At 40.8% G+C, this 24,447-nt stretch overlaps 1 protein-coding gene across 5 annotated transcripts in view; it reads right to left on the bottom strand.

The window, feature by feature from the left end:
• The window catches only part of LOC139991180 (zwei Ig domain protein zig-8), a 92,251-nt gene that overhangs the window by 57,371 nt on the left and 10,433 nt on the right, over positions 1-24,447 (bottom strand). Inside the window, exons 1-2 of one of the 5 annotated variants that reach the window (XM_072011128.1) lie at positions 7,029-8,462; positions 4,881-5,064 (exon numbers count right to left, since the gene is read on the bottom strand). In XM_072011128.1, coding sequence (XP_071867229.1) covers positions 4,881-5,010 — 130 coding nt within the window. In that variant the 5' untranslated portion in view covers positions 5,011-5,064; positions 7,029-8,462. Of the gene's footprint in view, positions 1-4,880; positions 5,065-7,028; positions 8,463-24,447 lie in introns of those variants that run through there. The other 4 variants (XM_072011117.1, XM_072011101.1, XM_072011108.1 and 1 more) reach the window with 4 other exon arrangements.

Raw genomic sequence — 24,447 nt, 5'->3', positions numbered from 1 at the left:
ATTGCGGTTTATTCGTGTCATTTCAATAAAATTCGATTTTTCCATTTGAAACAAGATTCATAACCAGAATGAAAATAATTCCAAATTATTCTAAAATAATCCCAGGACCTGTTATACGTTTATCTATATAGATCTGTCTAAATTACATGATATATAAACATATTACACGGTACAATCGAATTTGAATATAATTGACTTACTAAATAGATGAGAACGTTAATCGTAAGTGAAATGGAAAAAACGAAACAGATTTGAATAGTTGTCGAACGATAGGTTTATCTCGTGTCTCTTCTGCTCTGATAAAATTGATCGATAGTTTCGATCCTCGAACGAACCCGTGAGAATTTTCGCAGATGTTTTCTCGAATCGGTCGAGTACGAGTTAACGTTTTCTAGTAATACAGTGCGCGTGAAAGAAAGAAGGCTGGGAAGTTTCGTTCTTTTACTTTTTCGGCGTTTTCGTCGCCATACTTCTACCACAGAGGGCACTTACACTCGTAAACGTCTTAGCAGAGGTGTTACTCCGGAACGAACATTCGTTAAATATCCAACGGAAGGAAGAAAGTCGACGATCGGCTGTGCCAACCAAACCAGCCACTCCGAGAGAATTTGATCGTTTTATAGGGAAGAATAACAGCCACCGATAATCCGTTGGAGAAACGATCGTTTTCCCTCTCGCGGTCAAACCAGGGATGATGGATCGATTCAAACACGTTCCATCTCGTACAAATGAGACGTTACGTCTCGACTTTCTTCCGTCAGTCAATGATTTCAAGCGATGATAAACGCAACGTGGAAATTTAGAATATTTTACGGTTGATAAAATTAACTAGTCGTGTAGTCGACGTTATTCTCCGCTTTACGAGAGATGATATCGAACTTACTTAAGCGTTCGACGATCGACGATACTGCGAGGTATGGCGCACGACTATCGGCATTCTGACCGCTTTTATCGTGGAATCGGACGCGAATCGCGATCGTTTGGCAATCAGATTCTCCGGTATCGCGGCGCCTTTAAATGCGATGTACGTGTACTTTGAAAACGGGTCTATCCAGGTGTTTGTACAGTAAGGTTCGCACGGTATTTGCGGTATTGCAGCGTACGTCAAAGAGAAATTGAAACGCCGAGCGTAAACCACATTAGTCGTGTATGACTCATCAGCGTAGCTGTAATGCTGCCTTCGCGTTGTTAAATAAACCTAATTCCAGCCATCAAATACTGAAGGCTGCTACGAACTTCTACAATTTGATGCTTGCCTGCTAACGTAACGCAAATTCTTTGAATTATAAATGAGCGTAATACAAGGGGATCTCTCGCTATTTACTTTTCTTCTACGCGTTTTCATTATTCCTGTTACTTCCACGTTTCACTTCACGCTTATTTTCACCGTCCATTTTATCAGAATCTACGAATATTTACCCAGTTTTTGAATCACAAGAGCTCGCGAGAATTACGTTCAACTTCTTGTCCAAGAGTTTACATTGCGGTTGATTTTGATCGAGTGTCGTCGAAAACTTCAAAGCAGCTACCGTTATCGGAGAAACGACGTAATTTCATCGGTCCTCCGTTATCTTTTTATTTACTTTCTAATTCGTTGCTTGCGCAGCTTAATTTTCTACCTATAGACCGTGTCAAAATACCATTCCTTGACGAAAGCTTCGAAACACCTTCTATCTTTACACGACAATAGTTTTCGAAGGAGCAAATTCCACGGTCGACGGACATGTTTTCTTACTTTCCGGCGGATTAAGTCCACTATTGCTGGAAGCGCGCATACACGTTGAGAAGCTCTACAAAAATACAATCGCCTCTTCTTTCTTTACTAGATCACGCTTCTTCGATAAAAAGCAGATCGTTGTATCTCTATAACGAAACGAGCCAGCTGAACTTTGTATCTTCGGTCCGATTAAAAACGCTGGAACTCATCGACGATTTATCGGTTCAAAAAGCACAAAGAGAACTGTTAATATCAGTTCAGAATTAAAAACAACGCATTCGTACAAATCGCATTTTAAATGCATTTGGTGGAAAAATAAAGAAGAAAATATGTATTAGGACACGATCGATGGAACCTGTGTAACAGTCACGTTCAAAGTGTGACGAACGAACCGGTATATCCTCGTATATACGTATACATATACATACACGTGAAATTGAGTCGAATGTATATACGTAATAATAGGCGTGCTTACATTTGTGCGTGTTTCGCTGTGTTCTTGTGTTCCGCGCGATGTTTTTTCGGAGGGGCGGAAGAAATGCGGAATACGGCACGACGAGAAACTTACGTCGGGTAACAAAGCACGAAGAAGTTGTGAAAGCAAAATATGGCAAATTATTAACGGTGGCGGTTGTATAGGGGGAAGTTTCGCGAACGTAAATTCGTCGCTCCCTCGGATTTATGGTCGGAATCTCCGTAAAATGAAATAACCGCCGGTCTGTAAACTATGGTGTTCCATTTGCAGGAAACTCTTCGAAGCTAACATAGTTACGAACGTCGCATCATCGTGTCATTACGTCGTACGTAGTCGATGAGAGAGCGATAGACACTGACGCGGAAGATAGCGATTGCGATCGCGATGCGCGACACCGACCGATACCGAGGGAACACGCATCGAATCTATCCAACTATAACTTTCGGATAAACGTGTTTACCGCCGGCAAATGTCGAATTTGCTTTGCAAACCGAGAACGCGGAATCGCGTTTCCACCCTTTACGTTTCCAAACTTATTTCGCCTATCCGGCGTTTTCTTTCAACTTTTACGTTTCCTCTCCTCCATGGAATTTCGATATCTCTTTTTCGAAGGTTGCTTACAAAGGAAATCAGCAAACAATGATAATCTAGAGAGACAACAAACGAAAATGTACAGAGAGGAAAGAAAAACCGTTTGTTCCTATCGAATAGAAATTCCGTATTTCGATGTTTTGTCCTATCGATTCGCGTTTTAACGGACTTTGATATTCAGGCTGTCGAGATTTCTAGAATTTATTCGTGTAACACTCGACGGAGAGTCCTCGCGGTTGTCGACGGAAATTGTTTCGAAAAGAGCAAGCGAAACACGTACAATTTGGCAAGCTGCTAGTTTCAATATTTATGAGTTAAGAGTTTATCCTCTTTAGAGAAAGCACCTCTTTGAAAGTTGTAGCAACACTGTGGACGAATGGAAACGAAAGCAAATAGAAAGAAGTTTACCTGCAGCGTTTCTGTTTGTTAACGGTGCATATACACGCGTACGTTTGCGTAAAAAATATTTCTGGCTGAAAATTTAACTGGCAACAGGACCGGAAGATTATTATTATTATTATTATCAATCGAATAAAAAGCAAATTACATGTAACTTTACGCAAGATATTCTATTAAAATTGTTCATTCCAAGAAATGCAAATTTAATCGTCCGCAAAGCTCGATTATACCGTAAAAGTTTTCCAACGATAAAACAACAGGCTGCATTCTCGCGAAAATATTTGCAACGCGATATTTATTAAACGGAGGATAATCGGAAATAATTGATAAAACGGTCGGGAGAGGAACGAGCGCGGAGAGTATTGTAAAAAGTTCGACGAGCGGAATATTTGGTTCAACGAGCTTGTCGCGCAGATAGTACACATGTAGCGATGTAGGTACACAGCTGCTTTTTAAAACAACGTGCGTGCAACCGCTCTTTTAGTTGACCGCAACAACATTTGCAAAGTCCCTAGGGATCATTGTTTTCTGCAATGCGTTTTTATCTGTCCACGACGAGCCATGGCGAGCCACGCCCGCACACTAGTTAACGTTAATTTCCACTTCCTGATTCCTCGCCCCTCCGCGCTACCATTTCGCTCGTTGTGCACGTTTTCAACATTTCCACCGTTTCCAGTGTTTTCGGCGTTGCCTATCGTACATCCACCGGGTTCGCCAACTTTTACGACACTTCCATGACGCGTCATAGTCACTGGCGCGAAGATAAAACGTTTTGTGCATGGAACCAACTTGGCTATTTCAAAGAAGAACTGCTTCTGCATTTTTTAATTACGTTTAACACCGGTTTCCACGGGAAAACATGACTCTCCGAATTAGCATGCTCCGATCTCGCGCCGTAATAAAAATGCTCCTGCGGATCGAACAAATAGGTATGTACGTACTTTATACGTATATACCATACGGCGATTCGTGAATTTTTCCATGCGCGTTAAACGCACGTCGCCTTATCGGTTAATCGTTAACTATCGCGCAATAGGAATTTTTATCAAGTACGTGCGTTATTCGGATTCGGATTAAGCCAAAGAGAAGAAAATTTTGATGTGCGTTTCGATTATTCGATGGGTAACTTTTACGAGAATTAACAAGACTATTAAAGCTTAGCAAAATGAGAGTAGGTTGTGAATCGTCGCACTGGTCAGTGTCGTTAACCGGATCAAATAGGAAAATTCTAATCAACGAGGGACGAACGCGAGCATTTTACTCTCGATAGATCGAGATTGCGCGCGCGGACAACCCGAATAAACAGACCTATGTACATACTACGAAAAATTAGTGACAAAAGATAATTGAACAACCTGTATATACGTATATATCGCATCGAGCTGTATTACTTTTTGGATTGTAGCATGGATTAAATGACACGTTAATTTTCTCTTCCCTCTCCGATTAATCGATTTTTTAACAAGAATTTAACGCGAATCAATTGAATTTCGAACGAAAGAATTTCCAGTGACAAGCGCGCTGCCCGAATTTCATAGAACAGCTTAAAATTAGCTTTCAAAGTTACGAAGTCGAGTTAGCTTTTTCTACAAGGACAACTTTCGTTTGATTACAAGTTCAATGGACAAGAAGAGAACGTTTTCTTATCGTGACGTGTGTAATCGTGCCAGAGTACGAACAAATTGTGCATCGGCTTACCGTGCAACAGTAGCGAAAAGAAGAAAATGCAGATGATCTTGGCCAGAGCTGGCGCGCACCAACCGCTCCCGTTGACGCTGTACCGTAAATCCATTCGCAGAATCTTCACGGTCCATCGTTTCCGGTACATTTCGCAACACCAGCCTCAAAGTCGTGCCAGCTCAAGTGGAGCGATATATCTTTTCTGCCAACAATAAACAGAAATTCACTTTCCGCTTCTAAATCTCATCGTCCGCGAATCTCCTCGTTTTTGTTCCGCGTCTCACCCATCGATACCATCTCTTCTCGTTTCTCTTCATTAACGAAAATTACTCGCATCGAAATACATCCGCGTAACACCTGTTTCGCGTTTCTTTTGTTTCGTTTCCATCAATTTTAATTTATACTTACAACAACAACTTTTTAAACACGAGTATCCACTTACTTTCAACGTAATCAACTACCAACGTAGCGTCCAATATTTATTATTTATTCGGAAATTCTAAACGACGCTACAAGTATTCGGCAGATCGTTAAAGTCTCGCGTTAATCGAAAATAAATACCCTGCGATCGAATGTAATAATGGACATTTGCGTAACGCGAACCGTGTAGATTACAGCAATATGTACAATAATAATATTTGTTATACAATTTATAGCCTGGCCAGAGGGGTTGCCGATACGAAAGCGACACGACAGCAATTTCACGATGTTTACAATTTCGATTATCTATTCGTGGATTTATTACCGGCCGGTTATTACGCGGCAATAATCAGCCTGTTGTATGAACGAGCCGACAACCGTTGACGCGTCTGCGAGGCTGGCTTGTGCGTAAATTGAAATCAATCTCGAATACAACTCTATCGTTGGATAATCGCTTAAAAGGGTAGTCGCTTTAAATGCGCACGAAAACTGTTTAGCTTCGTTTCCGCGTTTTAAAGCGGCACGCGTTTAACCTCCGCTCTCTTTTAACCTATTTTCCGTCGATCATTGAAAATTTATCTCTTCCAATAGGAAATTCGACAAACGCGTAACGAGCTAATTTCCGATTTAACGAAGCCTGTTTCTCTTCGACCGATTATTCGATCGACATCGACATAGAAGTTTCGGATCGTCGCCCTGTAACAGCTGTGACTCGAAGACGTTCGTCAAGATGACCTGATCGTTGCTGCGTAATATCGTGTAATAATTGGCAAGACTAATCGCGCGCAGGTGCAATACCGGACTTGACATATTAATTTTGCACGTCTGTCGTCGTATCGTGTAAATTTTCGCTTAAACTTCGAGCCGCCCTTCTAATGCTCAGAACTACAAATCGAATTTGTTCATCAACCTTGAATAAATACTACCGAATAAGCTCCGGATTTATTACGGCCTGTTGATTCGATTCCTCTCGCTACATGAACATCAATAACCGTTATCGTTGCACGCGTCTCCTTTTTACTTTGATCGATGAACGTGCACCACCTGCTTCGTACCGTTTGACGATCGACGAGCGAACGGTCAAAATGAATTTGCGTAGAAATAAAAATTTGCTTTACGTATTCGAATCGTGAATTTTAATAATTGATAGTTTTTACGAGATAATAGGCAATGTGTTTTATTTGATATTCGAATCGTATATATCCGTATACGTTTCGTTCTTCGTATGCCACACTGTAAGTCAAAGGCAGAGTTGCTGCTAGGAGCAAAGTTCGCAAGTTACGGTTGTGCTAGAAAATTCTAGGGACTCAGTTTCGGGCAGTGAAATTTTGTATGACGTCTAAAAATAGGAAACACGATTGTTTCTTCCGCTGTAAATCGTTTATCCACGATACAGTTCTCTTATTCCTCGAAATATTTTCATAGATTTAAAAATTTAATAACGGTTATTAAGCAAGTATTTTTATCGAACTAGATATGTCGCGAAACAAACGAAAGAAAGATCTCTAAAATTTTCTCAATCGATCGGAAGATATTTTCTAATTATCCGGTAAACGATATTCTAGTCGAGTAGCGACGAGTAATTTTCGTGGAAAATTTAGTGGATATTATGCAAACGCAAATGTAAATGTAACGCGAACGCGTGTCCGACAGCGTTGTCACGGTCGAGTCAACGAACTATGGTGAAGAGCTGACCAGGCTGCTCTATGTACCGTACTTGATGCATTTTCAACGTGAAAAACGTACCGTGATCGCCGAAGCGACTTGCGTCAGCAGTTGTTGATCCGCAGTTACCGCTAAAACACGTCTATTGCAGTCGTGTCGAGGCCACGGGTACTTTTCTTGTCCGCTGCATTTCTCTTGATTTTTTCCGAAGCGTGTCGTTGAAGCTCAACGTGGAAACATTCATCTTCACACTTCACTGAACGTTCATTGTTTCGGTACGATCACGCTTCACTTCGAATTTTCAGTTATCATTGTATATTATGCTTTTTTCTTAACTAGACACTGCACGAACTCGCACGACGTTTATCGTTATAACGCGTCCTCAAAAGCCACGCAGTGGAACAGATCGGTTAAAAGGTAGCCGCAAGTAGGAGAATGGATTAAGTTTCGAAACCGCCACCGGAATTTTACCGCGACGTAGGTACGATACCCGTCGTATATAAATATATATAATAATTTTTAAACCGATCATACAGAAACACCACATTCAATGGCTAAGAAGTACGTACAAGCGAAATTGGATAACGCGTCTACCAATAGGTTATGCATATTTTTACGAATCTGTTCATTTTTGCAAAAGAATTCTTAACGAATCACGCTACGTTACAGCCAATAAATCATCGAGCGGTCGAATTACATGGAACAGAAAAGGGAAAAGAGTTAGATCAACTTACGGTATCGCATAATACGTAATTACAGTTATAGAGTAATTCTATTTCCACATAACCTAACTTTCACGGTCGGATCTTCTCGATGATATTTGAAAGAACCTTTTGTCGCGAAACACTCTCTTATCGATTCGTTCGACGATAGATTAGTTGCACAGTTCACAGCGTACAAGATATCCCGAACAAATCAAATTTCCACGTGACAAACGGACGCATCCTGCGCGAAGATGCACTGATGATGGAACATGGAACTCGCGACGAGTCGCAGTCGACGTTCGCCAATCTAGCCGGCGGTGCTTCCGTTTTCCTTAAGTGCCACTCATTCGTCATTCGGCACGCACACTCCGTCCTTCGTAAACACGTTTCGTCGCGTGTGTACAAGCATTGCCGATACCGCGGACAGCGCCGGTAGACCGACTGAAACGTAATCGCCGCGCCACGCCGGTGCAACAGAGAGAGAGCGAATGGAGGGGGGCGGCATTCACCGTCAGAAGGAAGGAAGGAAGGGTGGAAGGAAGAGAGGAAGGAAGAAAGGATCGGGAGTGCGAGGCAGTCGGAGGAAGGAGAAAGGAGCTGGTAAGATGGATAGGCAGATAAGTGGACGATCAAAAGGAGCGAGTAAGCGGTGTCCAAAGACGAGTCAAGAAAAAAGTGTGAAAAGAAGAGAAAGAGTGCGAGAGAGTTGCGTAAAGAGATCGGTGAGCGAAATGCTGCCGTGCTGAAGACCGCGACCCAACTGCGCCCGCGCTTAGCCAGATATCAGCCCCCCTCCCCTACCTGCAACCACCGGCGGCGTAGACTCTTACCACCTCCGCCTCCGTTGCCGCCGCGTTTCGCTCGCTCGCTTCACTCCGCTCCACGAGTCCATTCCGCGCCACACTGCTCCGCACCGCGCTACACAGCTCCACACTGTTTCCCACACTGTTCCACGCTAAACGTCCTCCTACAAGCAATGCCACTGCTGCCGTGCTAACGTCGTCAGTCGATAGCGCTCCTATTATTATTGCGATGATCGACGCCTCGACCATTATGATCGACGTCGTATCCGTTGCCTGTTAAATTCGATAGCGCGATTCCTTGTTACGATCACGGATCCTTGTCCCACGACTCGATACTCCGCGGTTCTATCGCGATTCGACAACGATATCCTTTCTGTCGATGTTTGCTTCGGACGTGACAATATCCAAAGCTTTCTTACTATCGTAACGTTTAGTCGTCGTCGAAACGAAGAACAGGATATTCAAGACGGTTGAGTCTTTATACGAACGTACGCTCGTTGTCCGTCTACAATAGACTATCGAGATTTCTCAATTCTATTTTACTAAATTAAATTTACTGCCTAAATTATCGGGGATCTAATTACACGAAACGAAGATAAGAATTTTAATCAAACAGAAACGTTCGTCACGGACGTTTGAAAATTATATAATACGCTAATAAGAATTTTGTTGAAAAGAGTTTATATCTGTGGGTTCCGCGTATCCTTTTCGTTCTAGCGATTAGTATCCTCTCAATTTACATACTCGTTAACGTCAAAGTCGTCGCTAAAGTTTAATATACCTCGGTTTTCAAGCTATGCATTAACGTCGCGGATTAAACGTGTTGCATTTGCATTTTTTCATCGATAAAAACGTCGAAGCTGTACACGATGCGAGCTGAAACGTTTTATCGTTAATGGGTATCGCCGCGTATTCCAGAATAAACACGCCGTTTCGGAAATTAATCGGTGTTAGGGTGATTACAGAGGCTTGCAAGACGATTGTTACCTTGTTATCCATTGTATCTTTCGCCGCATTTTCACCGCATTTTCGCACCATCGCATAATATGACCGATTCGTGTACGATGTCGCTATTGCAATTTCGATAACACGCTTCTGATATCGCTTCGATCGGAATATAGACTTTCATATCTGTCGGATTTATGCGCGTTCTTTCCACGGTTGAAACGAAAAATTGAATTTCGAGCGAAAGCACCCAGATAATATAGGTAAGGTTACTTCGATCGGTATTATACCCACTATATCGTAGGCCATTAAAATTCTCCTTTAATATCCACGTTTCCTGAATCTTCCGTTTGCCTTTACTTTATACGTTTATTCCAATTGAAATCCCTCGATTTTGATTCTCACTGATGAACGCTTTGAGCTTCGCTGTATGCGGTAATTCTTCTATCAAGCTATTTACCAACGTATTCTATTTCTTTCAATCGATACTTTTTATTAATTCGAAGAAAATTAAACACAACTCGAAACCGTGGATATCCGTGAAATATCGAATATACTTCGCGAACGTCCTGACTGGTTAGAAATGAAATTTCAATTTACGTACTGAGAATCACCGCAAAATGTTACGAGGAAACTTTCCTTTGAGAGAATCGAATTAAAAGGCTTCAAAGGGGGCGGCAATTTCGTCATGCGATATTTAGATTCGCGTAACGAATTTATCAAAATTAATTTATATCAATCATATCGATTTTTTGTTAACGATATATATCAATCGACAAACATCTTTTTCGTTCGAACCTTTTGCGCGCGGATAGAAGAAATCGATACGTATCGAGCGTTGATTTTTCTGAAAATTGAAACGATGATAAAAATACGCGAGTCCAAAAACAAACGTGGATCGTTAAAATGAGATACCATTGCGTTTATTTTGCAATTTCATCGTCTCGTACAAAGAATCAAGAACTATACGAAAAACATTGTCTTTCGCCATTTAAACTTCGTCCTTTTGTTTGTTCAATGCAAACGCGTTATACTCGAAACTTATGTAAAGAAACAAATGTACGAATAGAAATACATATGTGATTCGAACGATTCGATTGAATATCGACCTGAACAATGTCGAATAATGCATACGCGAAATAAAAAAGCTACGAGCTACAATCGTACCATGTTATTTGAATTATCGATCGAACGATTTTTTGCTTTTTTTCGGATAAAATACTTCGGGTAAGGTTAGAATTCTTATACCGGACCGTTTCGACAGATATTTCTCAAGGTTCGTGTCGTATCGAAAGACACGCAATTTTTTCACGATTATCGATCATCGTCTGGTCCGAAGAATATTCGCACGATTCCGATATTCATTTACAAACAAATGTGTTAGTTGGGAAATCGTAAAAACAATCGGCTGATCACGTGCATGTAAGATACGTGTAAAATTTAAGGGAACTGCAAATTCGTCGCGAAGTGGATAGTTTCGTTTGCTGGAAAATCTTATTTTTTAAATTTTTGAAACGAGATAGTCCGAAAACTTTGGAAACGTTCCTTTATGCCGTATTATTACATAGTATTACGTGTGCCGTTGCGCCAGTTCGTTCCGTTGATATCGAAGAAAAACTTGGCAACAATTTCAAGTTTGCTGCTTCCTATTAATATTCCACGATAAGCAGAAGCATATGTTTATTAGCGAGATTCAGGGTGTTGTGATATTTATAACAGCATAGTTTTGTGGTAGTTGAACGTTATAATAATTCTTCGTGCGTTCCGTTGTACGTGTACGAAAAGTAGGCTATCTCTTTAATAATTCCTTAAAACGGTGCTCATTACTTTGCGATGACCTCGTTTAACCATAAAGGATATTTCATAGTTCCCCTCCTCGAGTTCTTGTTCGCATACATTTTCAGAAAACGTAGCTCTTCGCAAGCGAACATACCTGCAGGTATTCCACTGCAAAGCCAATTCCATCGCAGAGGTTAACTTTTCTTTCTGGGTTATTAACAAGTTTACTGGATTGCTCGATTTAGATGAAACGTTATATACGTGATTCCACTCTATGTTTGTAACAATTTCGATTCTACGGAGTAAGTCGTGTCAAGTACGAGCTTGATCTATACTGGTAGAACAAATTTGTCGATAGGCGTCGTCGTTGAAACGTAATCATCCGTAAGCGCGAAACCGCGAACAATCCTATTTCGTTAATTTCTCAAAGAATCTGGTATACCGTACGGTTTAGGTAGTTTGCGAACAGTATGCGACAATAATTAAGAGCATTAGCGCTCGGTGCAAAGTGGCAGGAGGAAAGTTTCGCGGTCGTGCCGGCCGCTGACGAGGAATTAGCAGACAGTCTTCGCGAGACTAACTACCGTTGGCTCAGGCGAGGCTGGAACTCACCAAGATCGAGGATCGCAACTCGCCAGCCTATTAACGCTCTTATCTAAGAAAGGGATACGCCATGCCGCGTCCGTGACTCGACTATTCGCAACTTTCATCGTCCGTAGCCAGTCGTAAAATTTTCGAGCCATTTCAAAGTTAAAATGCCACTGCCATCGACACACGTGCACCTACGAAAAAATGTCGTCTCGCGGATACATTCGTTCTCGCCTCTCGTGCTCGTCGAGTGTCCTCGCTCGGTGGGTTTCATAGTAGAATTTATAGAGCCCTATAAATTCAGCTGAAAAAATGTTGAAAAATTCTATGAACCATCGAATTTTGCATCAGCGCAGATAAAAAAGAAGATATTTCCTTTTATTTGTGCCGCAGGATTTATTGGACCGATTTAGAAAAGTGGATGCATTGTACGCTCATTCGAGCGATCGCTTTTATATGTTCTGAAATGAAAAGTTTGATGTTGAAAGCGGCTCTGTTGCTATCGTCATTTTCTAGCTTCTGCGAGCGGAACTGATTTTAAGGAAGTAATTTCAGTTGTGCTTTAACGAAGAGTAGACTCGTGTATTTGGTATTCCACGTGGCACTGCCGTATGCATATTCGTACGTGGAATATAATATTACGTCGACGATAATATTTTATTCTTGTCCAAAGAGTCGTAACCTTTGCTGTATTTCGTTCGATTATAAGAGATCTTTAAGGTCCGTGGAAATAAAACGTAGAACCAGAAGCATCGCAACTTGCAAAAAGTTGTTTATGTTTATGTCAAGCCATTCGTTTCGTTAAACCGTCTTATCCTGGTAGAGTGCATCGATCGATGCATTTTTCGACCACGATAAATTACGATCACGGAAATTCTCTTATATACCGGAAGCACTGTTTTAACGTCTCGAGTTAAGACGAACGAGCAGAACGACCGGAACGAAGTTGTAGTCTCGTTAAGTGTTCGATTTCGATGGACCGATGATACCTACAGAGCTTAATAAGCTTAACGTTGTTATGCAAATGTTACGTTACACAAGTTCCCAAACAATTTAGTATATTGCGCAACACGTGAATGGCTCGGTGTCTACGTACTTGGCGGTTACGTTGCATCGTAATAAGTTTAACATAGTTCGCGTACCCAGCGTTCGGACAAATAGGAAGTTTCACCTGCTCCCAACCCTTCATAACGGCCTTCGTAGTTTAACCACCAATTTCCGCCCATCAATTTCAACATTTTTTACTTTCCGAAAACTTGTTACCGCGCTTCGATGCTTACATATGCATATATGTATATGTATTTGAAACGTGCATTTATATTCCAATAATATTCTACTTAAGTAATCGTTATACGAACGAGAGATATAGGGTAGCTCTATCAATGCAATGTTTTTTATTTCAACCAACTCGGAGTAATTGAGCGATTTCATTCCCTTAGTAGGATTCGTTCGATCGTTCATTGGTTCCTCGTCCGTTATCGATAACGATACGTGTATATTTTGCTACAAATTAGAAGAGTGATTATAATTACAATCGGGAAATGTTTAGGCAATCTTATCTTATAGAATAATCGCGAAACGCTTGATAAGCGGATTCATTACGTGGAATGAAAGTTAAGAAAACGACGTATGGAAACAGTCTATAACGCGTGTATTTCGAGGACAAAATTCATAAAGTTGTTTTCTATAAACGACAACGAAGGAAAGAAGTTTTGATTGGAAAAACCGCCGGAGAACTGTCCATTCACTGGTGAATCGTTAAGGAAAGCTTTCTTTTGCTCGTGACACGTTTAACACGTAACTACCTAGATACGTACACGATCGAAGAAATATGAAGTCCACGAGTAGGTTCACGGACAGTCAGAAATATTACTCTTGAAAGTTGGGTGCGTGGATCGAACGAAACATTCGTACGTATGTACTGTGGTTATCGACGACTATAGATACTTAAGTAGAGTTAACGTACGTAGGAGTATAGTTACCAGTGGCGATCTGTATCTTCTCTCACGCGATGAAGCAGGGAACAGGAAGAACAGAGGACAGAGGACGAAGGTACGGAGCACGAAGCGGGTCTGGCGACAGATGGCGTTCACCAAGAATGCTCGGATTTCCACGGGCCGTGATATAATCGGCCGACTCGACGAGGCCAGGCCGCAAATACAAAGCAGCTGCGTTTACACGCTTAACTTGCAATCCAACGCGACCCGACCGACGCGGACCGATGCAAAGTGACGCGATGCGACGCGCTAATGCGGACGTCGTTGCAGTAGCTCGCTAAGCGTCGCGTTCTTCGACTCTCGCCAACTTTCATCGACGATTTCATGGTCTCTCTCCTTCCTAACAATCGAATAACCCAAGATAATACGGAAGAATGAAAAAATGCTTGACATGCCGAGACTTTATGAACCTGGTGCCGCTATATCACGGAGCAGGAATTCCTCTAAACTCGTATAGCCGAGTCAACCAGACGATATGCTAATTTTTCGATTATTATCGGTACTTTGACCTACCATTGCCGATCTTTACTATATTACGTAAATGCCTCTTTAATCATATAACGGTGAATAAATCCAAAGGAAAATATAAATGAACTCATCCCTTGTTCGACTGTGCCCGTTACTCGATGGTTACAATATCGTAATATACATAACAACGAAAAGTCAAGAATATAAAGGAATATAAAAGGATAAAAGTTGAACATCAGACCTTACGAGTATAAGGATGCAACAGGATAACGATATTTTTCTTATCTCCTTTTTACACCGTCGCTACGTGTCGCAAAAAAAAAAAAAAAAAAAAAAATAGAAACAAAAGATGAAAGATAAAAGACCAGCCTGTCGCATTAGAGAAGAAAGAGAGACAAAAGTGTCGAGGAATGGAGCCAGATGAAAAGAGGAACTAGCTCGTTTTCTTTGTAAATGGATTAGGTTACTATTGTCCAGGTGCTCGAAGATAATCCTATGCATACCGTGTCGCGATCCAGCAGTCGCAGCCGGAGTATAAATCCCTCGCCACTCTAAATGCTAATGAAGCTCGCGTGAGCGATACTTTTACATCGTTTTGGGGTAAACCGATGAAACGGATAGTAACCACAACCTATTAGATTCGTCTTTGTACAATTTCTTTTCGCTTCCTTGGCACGCGTTTTCTCGCCAATCTGATTCGTCGACCGGACCGCTCGATCGATAAACTGCACCTTTCCGTTTCGTTGTCAGTGTTGTGTTCAATGTAAAAACGCTTTTAATCAAATACCCCTGATTATACGTTGAAAGTTGTTCGATTAAAATTAATATGCGCGATTGCATAGGAAATCGTTAGGAATTGATCGAGTGTTATGAAAAGTGGGATAAAAGGAGCCGTGATAAATCACGGTCCGACTTGGTCGAACGAAGCGACAGGAAAAGAAACAAGCAACGGGGACAGAACATTGCCAAGTGTCGTCGAAAGTTTGGAGGATAGCGTTGCATACGAACAAAACACGGGGTGGTGCGGTGCGGTGCAAAAATGAATCTTTCGAACGATATTGTACCAGATGCTAGATCCGACGATGTTCGATCAGTCGCGTTTTCGCTTGCCTCTATGATATTTTCGAATGCGATTCCACCTACGTTCGTCGATATCGAAGCGCGTGTCGCGCGTGCAAGTGGGATTAACAAAAAACCGAACGCGTTCGTAGGTTGTCGCAGTCGACAATGGGGCATGCGGGAAATGCAAAACGACCAAAGGCGGGTTTTTAGTAAGCGCACCGAGCAAGGGAAGCAAGAAAAAACGAAGCTCGATGCAACAGGGAAAAGAGGCGAAACGGGGAAATCTAAGCTGGTATTTGGTTGATAGAATCGTCGCAGTTTTTCTCGCGATCCTCGATACCCCGGTTTTTACTGAAATATACGCCATAAGAGAACTCGATCGATTTCCGTTCCCTCACGGCCGAATACAATCGAAGAATACCGTTTCTGCAAATCACGTTACCGCCAAAATTCCAACGTATATACGCTTCTAACGGACCGAATGCATCGTATATGTACATACGCGCTATTCTCACCGTGCTATCCTACGAAACCGAAGAAAAATTTGACTTCAAAATACGCATATCCTTTTTTAACAGTACCTATTCCGAATCGCAAGGACAAGCGATTTTCATTTACGTACGTTGCGTCTTGTGCACATACTTTCTTATCTTTTGCGACATAGACGAGCACGCGATAAAAGTTTCGTTCAGCGAGAACCTAGTGGCTCGCTTTTAAGATTAAATCGAATATACATATGTTACGGTAAAAAGAAACTTTTGAATTTTTCCAAGTTGCCTTCTTCCGTAGGAAGAATATCCGATCCATTATACGCTTATCTCTAGCTACAAATTCCCCGTTGTAAATAGGAGAAAATTTGGTTGATCGCGTCGAAGTAATCGAAGAGGGCTTGGGAAATTGCTTCCGCGAAGGAAGCGCTGATATACCATCACGCAGCGTTCTAACTACTTCCTGCTGTTCAAAGTGCATCGCAGGTTAGAGAATTGTGGAAAGCTGGCCCCTTTATGCTACGACTTGCAACAGCGCGATGAAAAACGAGCGCCGTCTGTATAACGAGTAAGAATTATTTTCAGAGAATACTGGAGGCGAGATATAATGGATTATCCTTTGTTCGCTACTTTAGCTAACTATTTGGGTGTAACTCAAGCGGTTGAATAACGTTTCACTTGAAACATTTCGCATGAGAATTAACGTCAAGATGCGTAAAAGGATTTATAATTACGAGAATACCTGTTAAAATTAAAGCACGTTTTTAGAAGCGAAGCAGAAATGTACAAATTTATTACAAGGAATTGTTTAGGCAATTAAAAAAGAAACCAACTGGATAATAAATTAACGTTGGTAGATACCGCTAAACGCATATGTGTTTCGTCCCGTCTTGATACGATCATCCGCGCGTTTTCGTCGTTGAAAAGGAGACCAAGCTTATCTAGAGGTAACTGAAGTCGTGCGAGTGTGACGGTATCGGGCAAATGGCAGACCAGAATCATAGCCGATCCTTTTCCGTCGTTGTGGAGTAACTAAAGTGACGGAAAAGCGTATCGCTATCGAACAACGAAGGAAGAGAAAGAAGAAAGGGAAGTAACGCGAAGAGAAGGAAAGCTTTTCCTGACGTTTATCTTCGTATCTCAGCCGAGAAGTAGAAATCGACAAAGGAAGAGATAGGGGCGAGTAACGGAGAAAGAGAGAAAGAGAGGAAGAGAAAGGATGTAGAGAAAGGGAACTATTGTACAGCTTTGATGCAATTTGAAAGACTCATAACTGACGTTCAAAAGAGCAGCAAACATCTGTGTGATACCGCTTGGCCATCGTCCAATAGCCAAGTCTGGTTAAACGAAGCGAATTGTCCGTGGCCGGAGCTACCGGGAGATGGTTTTCCCTTCTCTCGGTCCGCTGCAAGCCCTCTTCTCTTGCTATCTTAAAGGCTCGCACGACCAAATACGACTCGGTTGCTTTTCTCTCGTTTCACCTCGTCGAGCAGCTCGACTCGTCTTACGGACAGACGCGGTCACTCCATTGCTCGAAACTGGCTGAAAGCAAATTCTCTAACAACTTAGCAAATGTTGCGTCCATTCTTTTCTCTCGTTGTCGCTTTATTCGCTTTGCTTTTTCTTTCTCGCACTTCCTACCATTCGATTGTTTTCGTGAAAGTTATTTGCTTGTCGGGAAACGTAAGTTACCGTTCGAGCTTCGCTTTTCAACGTTACTGCAATACGCTTAAGAATAAACGAGAAAGCGAAGATTCTTTCATTTATTTACCATCTGCGTACTGTGTAATAGCCTCGAGAAGAAGAGTCAGCGTGAATTTGTTTCTAACTAAAATCCCGCGATGCTCGGACGAAGTTCGATTAAAATGCCCTTTGACGACTGGTCGATTCTACTTCCGAGAGGCAACGAATTATTTCACAAACGTTTCGATCGTTCAGCTTGAAATTCTTACGATATTATAAATCTCTTGTTGGAAATTTCGTTAATTTTGATATTTTCTTAAGATATCGGTGCAAACGAATATCGGCCGTAGTTTGTCGAGGCAAAGCCTCGATAAGACATCGTTAAAACGACAACATCGAAATGTCGCACAACGTGGATCTCTTAAAAAGTTATCCTCGATCAATAACCGTATAAATTCTTTAAACGCACCTACATAATATAAAGTATCGCGAGAAAAGCTTTTACGTTTTTCGTTTAATATGTATATAACAACAAAGAAAACGTCGTATCGTTGGTAACGAAAGCGAACACAACTTCTAACGGCAAAGGGAAAAAATGCAACTATAGAAATACTAGGTCCGCCCCATTTTATCGAAGCTTCCGTCCGTTACCATTATAGATAAAAGTAGCCGCTGGTAAATTGTTGTTTCGATTGGCCTGTGAGCACCTTCCGTTCCATTATTTTCCGTGGTCGCACTCTGCGGTCTTCTGGCCACTTTATCTCGAATTTTTCTATTCCACCGACCGCGAACACGTCCCCTTTTCTTTGTGTAAAAAGACGCATAAAAAGAATAGCTTTCTTGCCCTGCGCCAGAAATCCTCGCAAAAGTTGTAACGTCGCTTTATGTGGGAAATTTTATTTCTGTGATTAGAAATTGCTTCAAGAATTCCAAGTTTAAGTAGTTGTTACGACAGGGGACTTCCGAACGATGTACGTTGCGTCTAGTAATAATAATAATTTCGCACCAATCGTGTAACTAACTTTGCAACTACATCCTCAAATGGGTCGATAGATTCGATGGATTCGTTGATCAAAAAGGAATAAAGTCGCGACAAAATCTATCAACTGTTAACTGTCTGTTTTAAAAATACGTTTGTACCAATTAAGAAGGGAAACTAATGCAAAAAGCAAGCAACAACGATTCGTTGGAAAAAAGATTAGAATCGAGTGTTATTCGATAATATCCATCTCTTTCTTGCACCGCATCTTCGTCGTTCGCAAGGTCATCATAGAAGAAGCGGAAGCAGGAGCTTTCGTACGAGAACGATTGTAAAATCAATGCTCGGTCGTTAGCAGAATTTATGATTCTCGAGTATTTTTCTCATCCGTAGCTCTTTCTTCTTGCGATCTAGCTGGCGTGGCGTGGTGTGGCGAGGCGTGGTGTGGCGAGGCGCGACGCGGAGCATAATTCTAGATGCCGTATACCGCGTTATTCAGAGAAACCTCGTCCTTGTTCGTGCCGGTGAAAAATTAAAGGTCCTGGTTTCGTTTTTTCTCTTCGAGCATTTATCAAGTCCACGGAACCGAAGAAACTGCACGACCTGCAAAACGTAATCTTGAGCGGTTCAAAGACTACCGACGATCCCTTCACCTCGTTTCTGCAGTTTCACCGCTTTCGGGGCATCTTGGCTCTCGCGTCCACTTCCCACACCTTCTTACCCCTAATCCACTCTTTACGATCTCTTTAAGCGTTTCCATCGGATATCGGATTCCCCTTTAATACAATGTCGATATCGTGTATTCGTACATATATAAACTATTTGCACAGTGTGTTAGGATACCTAAGCTTAACTAGATAATTGTAGTCGCTGCGAGGCACCAGTTCAAAGTTGCGAGCTAATCGTAGCTGATTCCTCGTAACGCGTTTTGCTTCGTGACAACCGCTGATTATGTTTGCGGTGCTGCTCATAGAATCCCGAGGGTTTGGGTGGGTCTTGGCTCACAATCAGAAGTGCGCTCGACGATCGCGTGCAAAAATTTTCTAACTAGTCGCGTGACCATTCGGCAAAACTGCCGCTCCTGTCCAACCTTCCAGCAACTCGTCTATCCGTGGGTCCCGTGAAAACGCTGCCATACTAGAACGGCTGTACGCGTGGATCGCATAACATTGTATTCCTCAAGATCGACCGATCTCCGAAGAGCCCGAGGACATGCTTATTCTTACACCGAGCGAATATCATGCTTGGAAAATGTTCGAACGCACGATGTCTAAAATTGTTGGAAAATAAAAGAAATATATACATAATCGGTGAGCAAATAACATCGATAAAATAACAATGTGTGTTCTAAAGTTTAAATATGGTACAACGGTTTACGAGTTCAAAGAAGTTTTTTTTTTTGTTTCGAACTATTTAAAGGAACATAAATTAAAGAGAGCGCCTCGAAAATACCGAGTCTATTCGGCATAGAAAACTCGTAAAAAGTTATCAACTCGTTATTGGCTTTTCGTTCAAAGTGTAACGAGCTACTCAAACGATGAAGGATTTCTGCCAATCTCTGTAATTTAGAACGTACAAGACATAAAGTATGTGTATATTTACTTTATCGTTTGAAAGATAAATACTGCACGAAGGAAGAAAGTTTTTCCCATAGCATTCTGTTCCGTTCTAAGCGAATGTAAGAGAAGACAGCAAGAGAAATACGGTGGAATTCGCGATAGTTGTAGGAAACTCGGAAGATCGGCGATTAACGCACAGGAATAGGACCGTGTACGAGCGTGTAGTTGCAACAGATTCCGGCAATACTGATTCTAATCGAACGCAGGTGTGCGACAAACAGTTTCTGATCGAGCGTCATTAGTGAAATTATTGGTTCATTAGCGACACGGTGGTGCGTATTCTAGAGTAGAGTCTGTGCCAAGGCCGTGGGAGAAGGCCGTAACTCGAAACGATTGCGAGATAGAACTCTCCGCGCATGGAATTTCTCCTGTCCGAAGGATCCTCGGTTCCGTGTTCATCTCTCAGATTTACGACGTTATTACGGGCAATAACCGTTGACCCGTATCTGGCGATGCTCCAGGCCACATTATGTTTGCCGTTGTATCAATATCGTCGCGCGATATTCGGTCTGCACGCTCGTTGGAAACTAGCCTCCATGCCTAGATTACTCTCGCGAGCTCTGTGACACAACGTCTTCTTTCGATCGACAGCTTTAAACTCCTGACATACATTGCACGTATACTCCGTTTCCCTCTCCAATCGTTTTGTTAATTAAAATTACTCGTGTATCAGGTATATGATACACGGAGCGGTAGACCTCGGTCGTCTTCTTTGTAAAACTTCTCCATTGACGGGCAAACCGAATTTCTACAAATTTACTCGCGTTAACAAAGTTACTTAAACGACAGTTTACATCGAATCATCGGAAGAACTAAAAGCGAGGTGTTCTCGCGAGCGTTTCGAAAATTCACTCGTTATAGGTACGTACGCCAAAGTCTATACGTTCGGTCGAACTACCGAAAGAGGATTAGTTCGGACAATTCATCGTGCGTGTCGGCCGCTAAAACACAGTTGAAAAACACTATCAGAAGTCAGGGGAATGATAAGCAAATTGATTGGCAGAAGCTTCAACGGGAGAGACAGGCGTACCTGCGCGGACATTGGCCGATGTATGTGATTCAATGTTTTTGTGTACTTGACTCGATAGCCATTTATCGAGGAACGAACTCGTTTTTTATGGAAGCCGCAATCGGGGTCGCGATAACTAGTTTTATATTAACCCGCCTAAAGGCTGGCCGACAGCTCGAAAATCGGGCTAACCAATTACCGTGTAAACGCGTAATGGCCACTTGATAGTCTACCGCGCGAGTCACTCGGTCCCTCGTTTACTACCTTACGTCCTTATTACGGCGAGATCGATACTAGCTTGCACACTCGGTTCAATTATGTTTCTTTCGCTACGAGATTGGAACATTCGAAACAACGCGATTAACGATAACAATGCGAAATAATTTTCTGTTAACGCGGAAAAGAATTAGCGATAATTTCGTTAACTTTCTCTATTCCATTCACGACGCATATTATTCGGATTCGAGTCTAACGAACATCTTATCTTTCTCAATCTGTATTCGTGGCCACGATTTTCTTCGCCATCCAACATTATGCAACTCCTGATAATTTACTACAGTTTACCATAGTTAACTCGACATTCAAAGTATCGCGTCTTTAAACCGACAGCAAATTAGTATTTAAACGAAGTCGGATTGTTGCAACTTCTTCGGTATTCATCCACCGTACATTGCACATCGAAACGCAAACTGTATAATTTAACTGCGAATCGTTTTTCTTAGTGTCCACGTTTTCTTTGTCGGCTTCTTGGCAATACGTCATCGATCCGTCACTACTTGATGGAAAATGCAGAACGAGAACGATCGTTCTTTTCATTACTTTCTTATCTGCTTTCCACCTGAGTCCACGTTTCTGCTTTTTGAACTCGAGACAAATCGTGAGCCATTGAATTATCTTCGAACTGTCGAATTTTTCAGTTTGCATGGGTACTAAACTAACCACTTCTCAGGAACGACGACTGGAAACGACTGACATTCGATTAACTCGACAAAGAGTCGAAATTATGATCTTGCTAATACAGATCATTGTTAAAGCTCTTCGAGATAGAGAAACGCGTTCATATTTTTACGATTTAAGTCAGAAAATCTAATCGGGACAAAATGACATCTTTCCTCGAACAGTAACGCTGATCGTAAAATTTTGTTACTCGGTTAAATCACGGAATTCGTCGTTATACATTTTGAATAATTCAACGACACATAGGCAGTTAATTTTTTGGAAAATTTATATCTAATTGAAAATTCGCTAGTCATTTGGCGAACAGATTGCATTCTCTTCCATACATTTTTGCACTGCTATCAGCAATAAGACTGATGATCGATCGCAGGCCAATTAATAGCTTCCACGAGGATCGTTTCACAGACACGAAACTGGTTTCACCTATATCGACAGATGAAATTTCGTAAGAACAAATTTTGCGGACAACACTCCATTTGAAGAGGGTTCGGACGCGATTTATTTCACATGATTAAATTCGATACTTATTTACATGTTAATTTGAATTGTTTATTCGATCGATAGATGTCAATACGAGATCAAATACGGCGAAATGTACTTGAAATGTTCTGAAAATTCTATGACTTTAACGAGACAAAGGGCGAAGGTGTAAAAATTGTACAGATTAATTTTATTTTTTTTTCGTCGGGGAAAGCGAAGAATGTTTCAATGAGATATCCGACCCGAATCTATCGGAATAATTATTAAGTATTCGGATAGTTGAGCAAAAAAAGAGGGAAATATTCTTCGGATGAAGCGACCATTCATTCGTAGTCTGGCAAAAAATTTTTAATTAAACCGCTGCCGGCTATACCGATATAACATCGGGTTTATAAAAGCAACCAGAGAGCATAGCTCTGTTTCGTCAAAAGAAAAGTTACTGGTGTCCATAACCGTGTCTTATCACGAATCTTTTGTCCGATGAAAAACTGCAAGATTGACGTTCATTAACGCATAAATCCGTCTACAACACGAATTAGTTGTATTCTATTATAACGTGAAATTTTTTCTACAAAAGCATACTAAAGTACACTATTAATTTATAACAAATAAACTAATAATTTATAATAGTTACGCCATCTATTTATAACAATTTAGTATTAATCTGAAACAATTACATCATTAATTTTTGATAATTATAGTATTAATTTATAACGATATGTTCTCATTAATTAAAAATAATTATGCTCTTAATTTACAACAGTTATATCGGTTGACTATAATAGCGCAATTATTTTCATCATAAACTGCCATTCAATATAAATCAACACAGTTCTAAATTCAAAGCTAATACCACAGAAGTGTAAATTTAGTTTCAAAATTATAAAAATGGTTATTGTATGTTAAACGGTTTAAGTACAACGACTCGTATTTAGACACGTAATAGTACACATTTTTTTTTTATGTGTAGATCGTTAATCTATAACTGCGTGTAATCGTTAACTGTGTACCTGCTTGTGCCGCCCCTCTCATCGCGCGTCATCCCCTTCCCCTTCCACTTTGGAAGTTACACAGCGAAACTAAGGTACAAGAAGACATTCAGTCGTCTCATATCGCACCGATAGCATGTATCGTGTTGTGTCAGGTTTGTAACGTATTCTAACCTATTGGTGACATCGTTCTTTATTACTATTATTACTGTACCTTTTACTATCTTTTATATTTCATTAATATCGTTTAATTAATACACATCTATTTAACGATTCATCGAACAGTAAGCAATTTTCTGAAATTTTTTGTTTTAACTTTTTTCAATCGTTTATTAAATGATATTGTTACCGATAGCTTCTATCGTAAGCTTTTGTAATAAAATTTGAGTTTGATTGTGTTTTCATTTAATTATCTTATATTTTTGTTTTAATTTCGAGTTATTTTTTTGCGCAGGTTATTGATCGATAACAGGGATAATACACAAGTAACAGGAATATTAATATATGGACGCAACGACGATTATTGATCGATCCAATGAATTTTCATGGAAATTTGGTAATATTTAATTTATTTTAACTAAACCTTTTCATTCGAGTATGGACAACGTTTGATATACAATTTATATTTATTTTAAAATATATTTGAAACATATCTCATAATAGATAATTTCTTGATTATTTAGAATACTAAAATGAAAATAAATGCTATTAAATAAATCATTGTTCTGTTCCGAATATATAAAATCATTCTCTTAGTTCAAACGAATTTTTAATGAATTATCTTACCGTTTCAATGTAATCCGCGATATAGAATTCTTCATAATTTAACGATAGCTTCGCGTAGACATCTTAATAACATTGCCATATTATGTGAACTTGCTGCAGTTAATGTCATATACTTGCAACTTCGTAACTTATGTTTTTGTCGTAGAGGTGGCGTGCAAGGAGGC

Source organism: Bombus fervidus, chromosome 1 (genome assembly GCF_041682495.2).
Source record: "Bombus fervidus isolate BK054 chromosome 1, iyBomFerv1, whole genome shotgun sequence".
Lineage (NCBI taxonomy): Eukaryota > Metazoa > Arthropoda > Insecta > Hymenoptera > Apidae > Bombus > Bombus fervidus.
The sequence above is the reverse complement of the archived record's forward strand: the minus strand, read 5'-3'. Positions and strand labels throughout refer to the sequence as shown.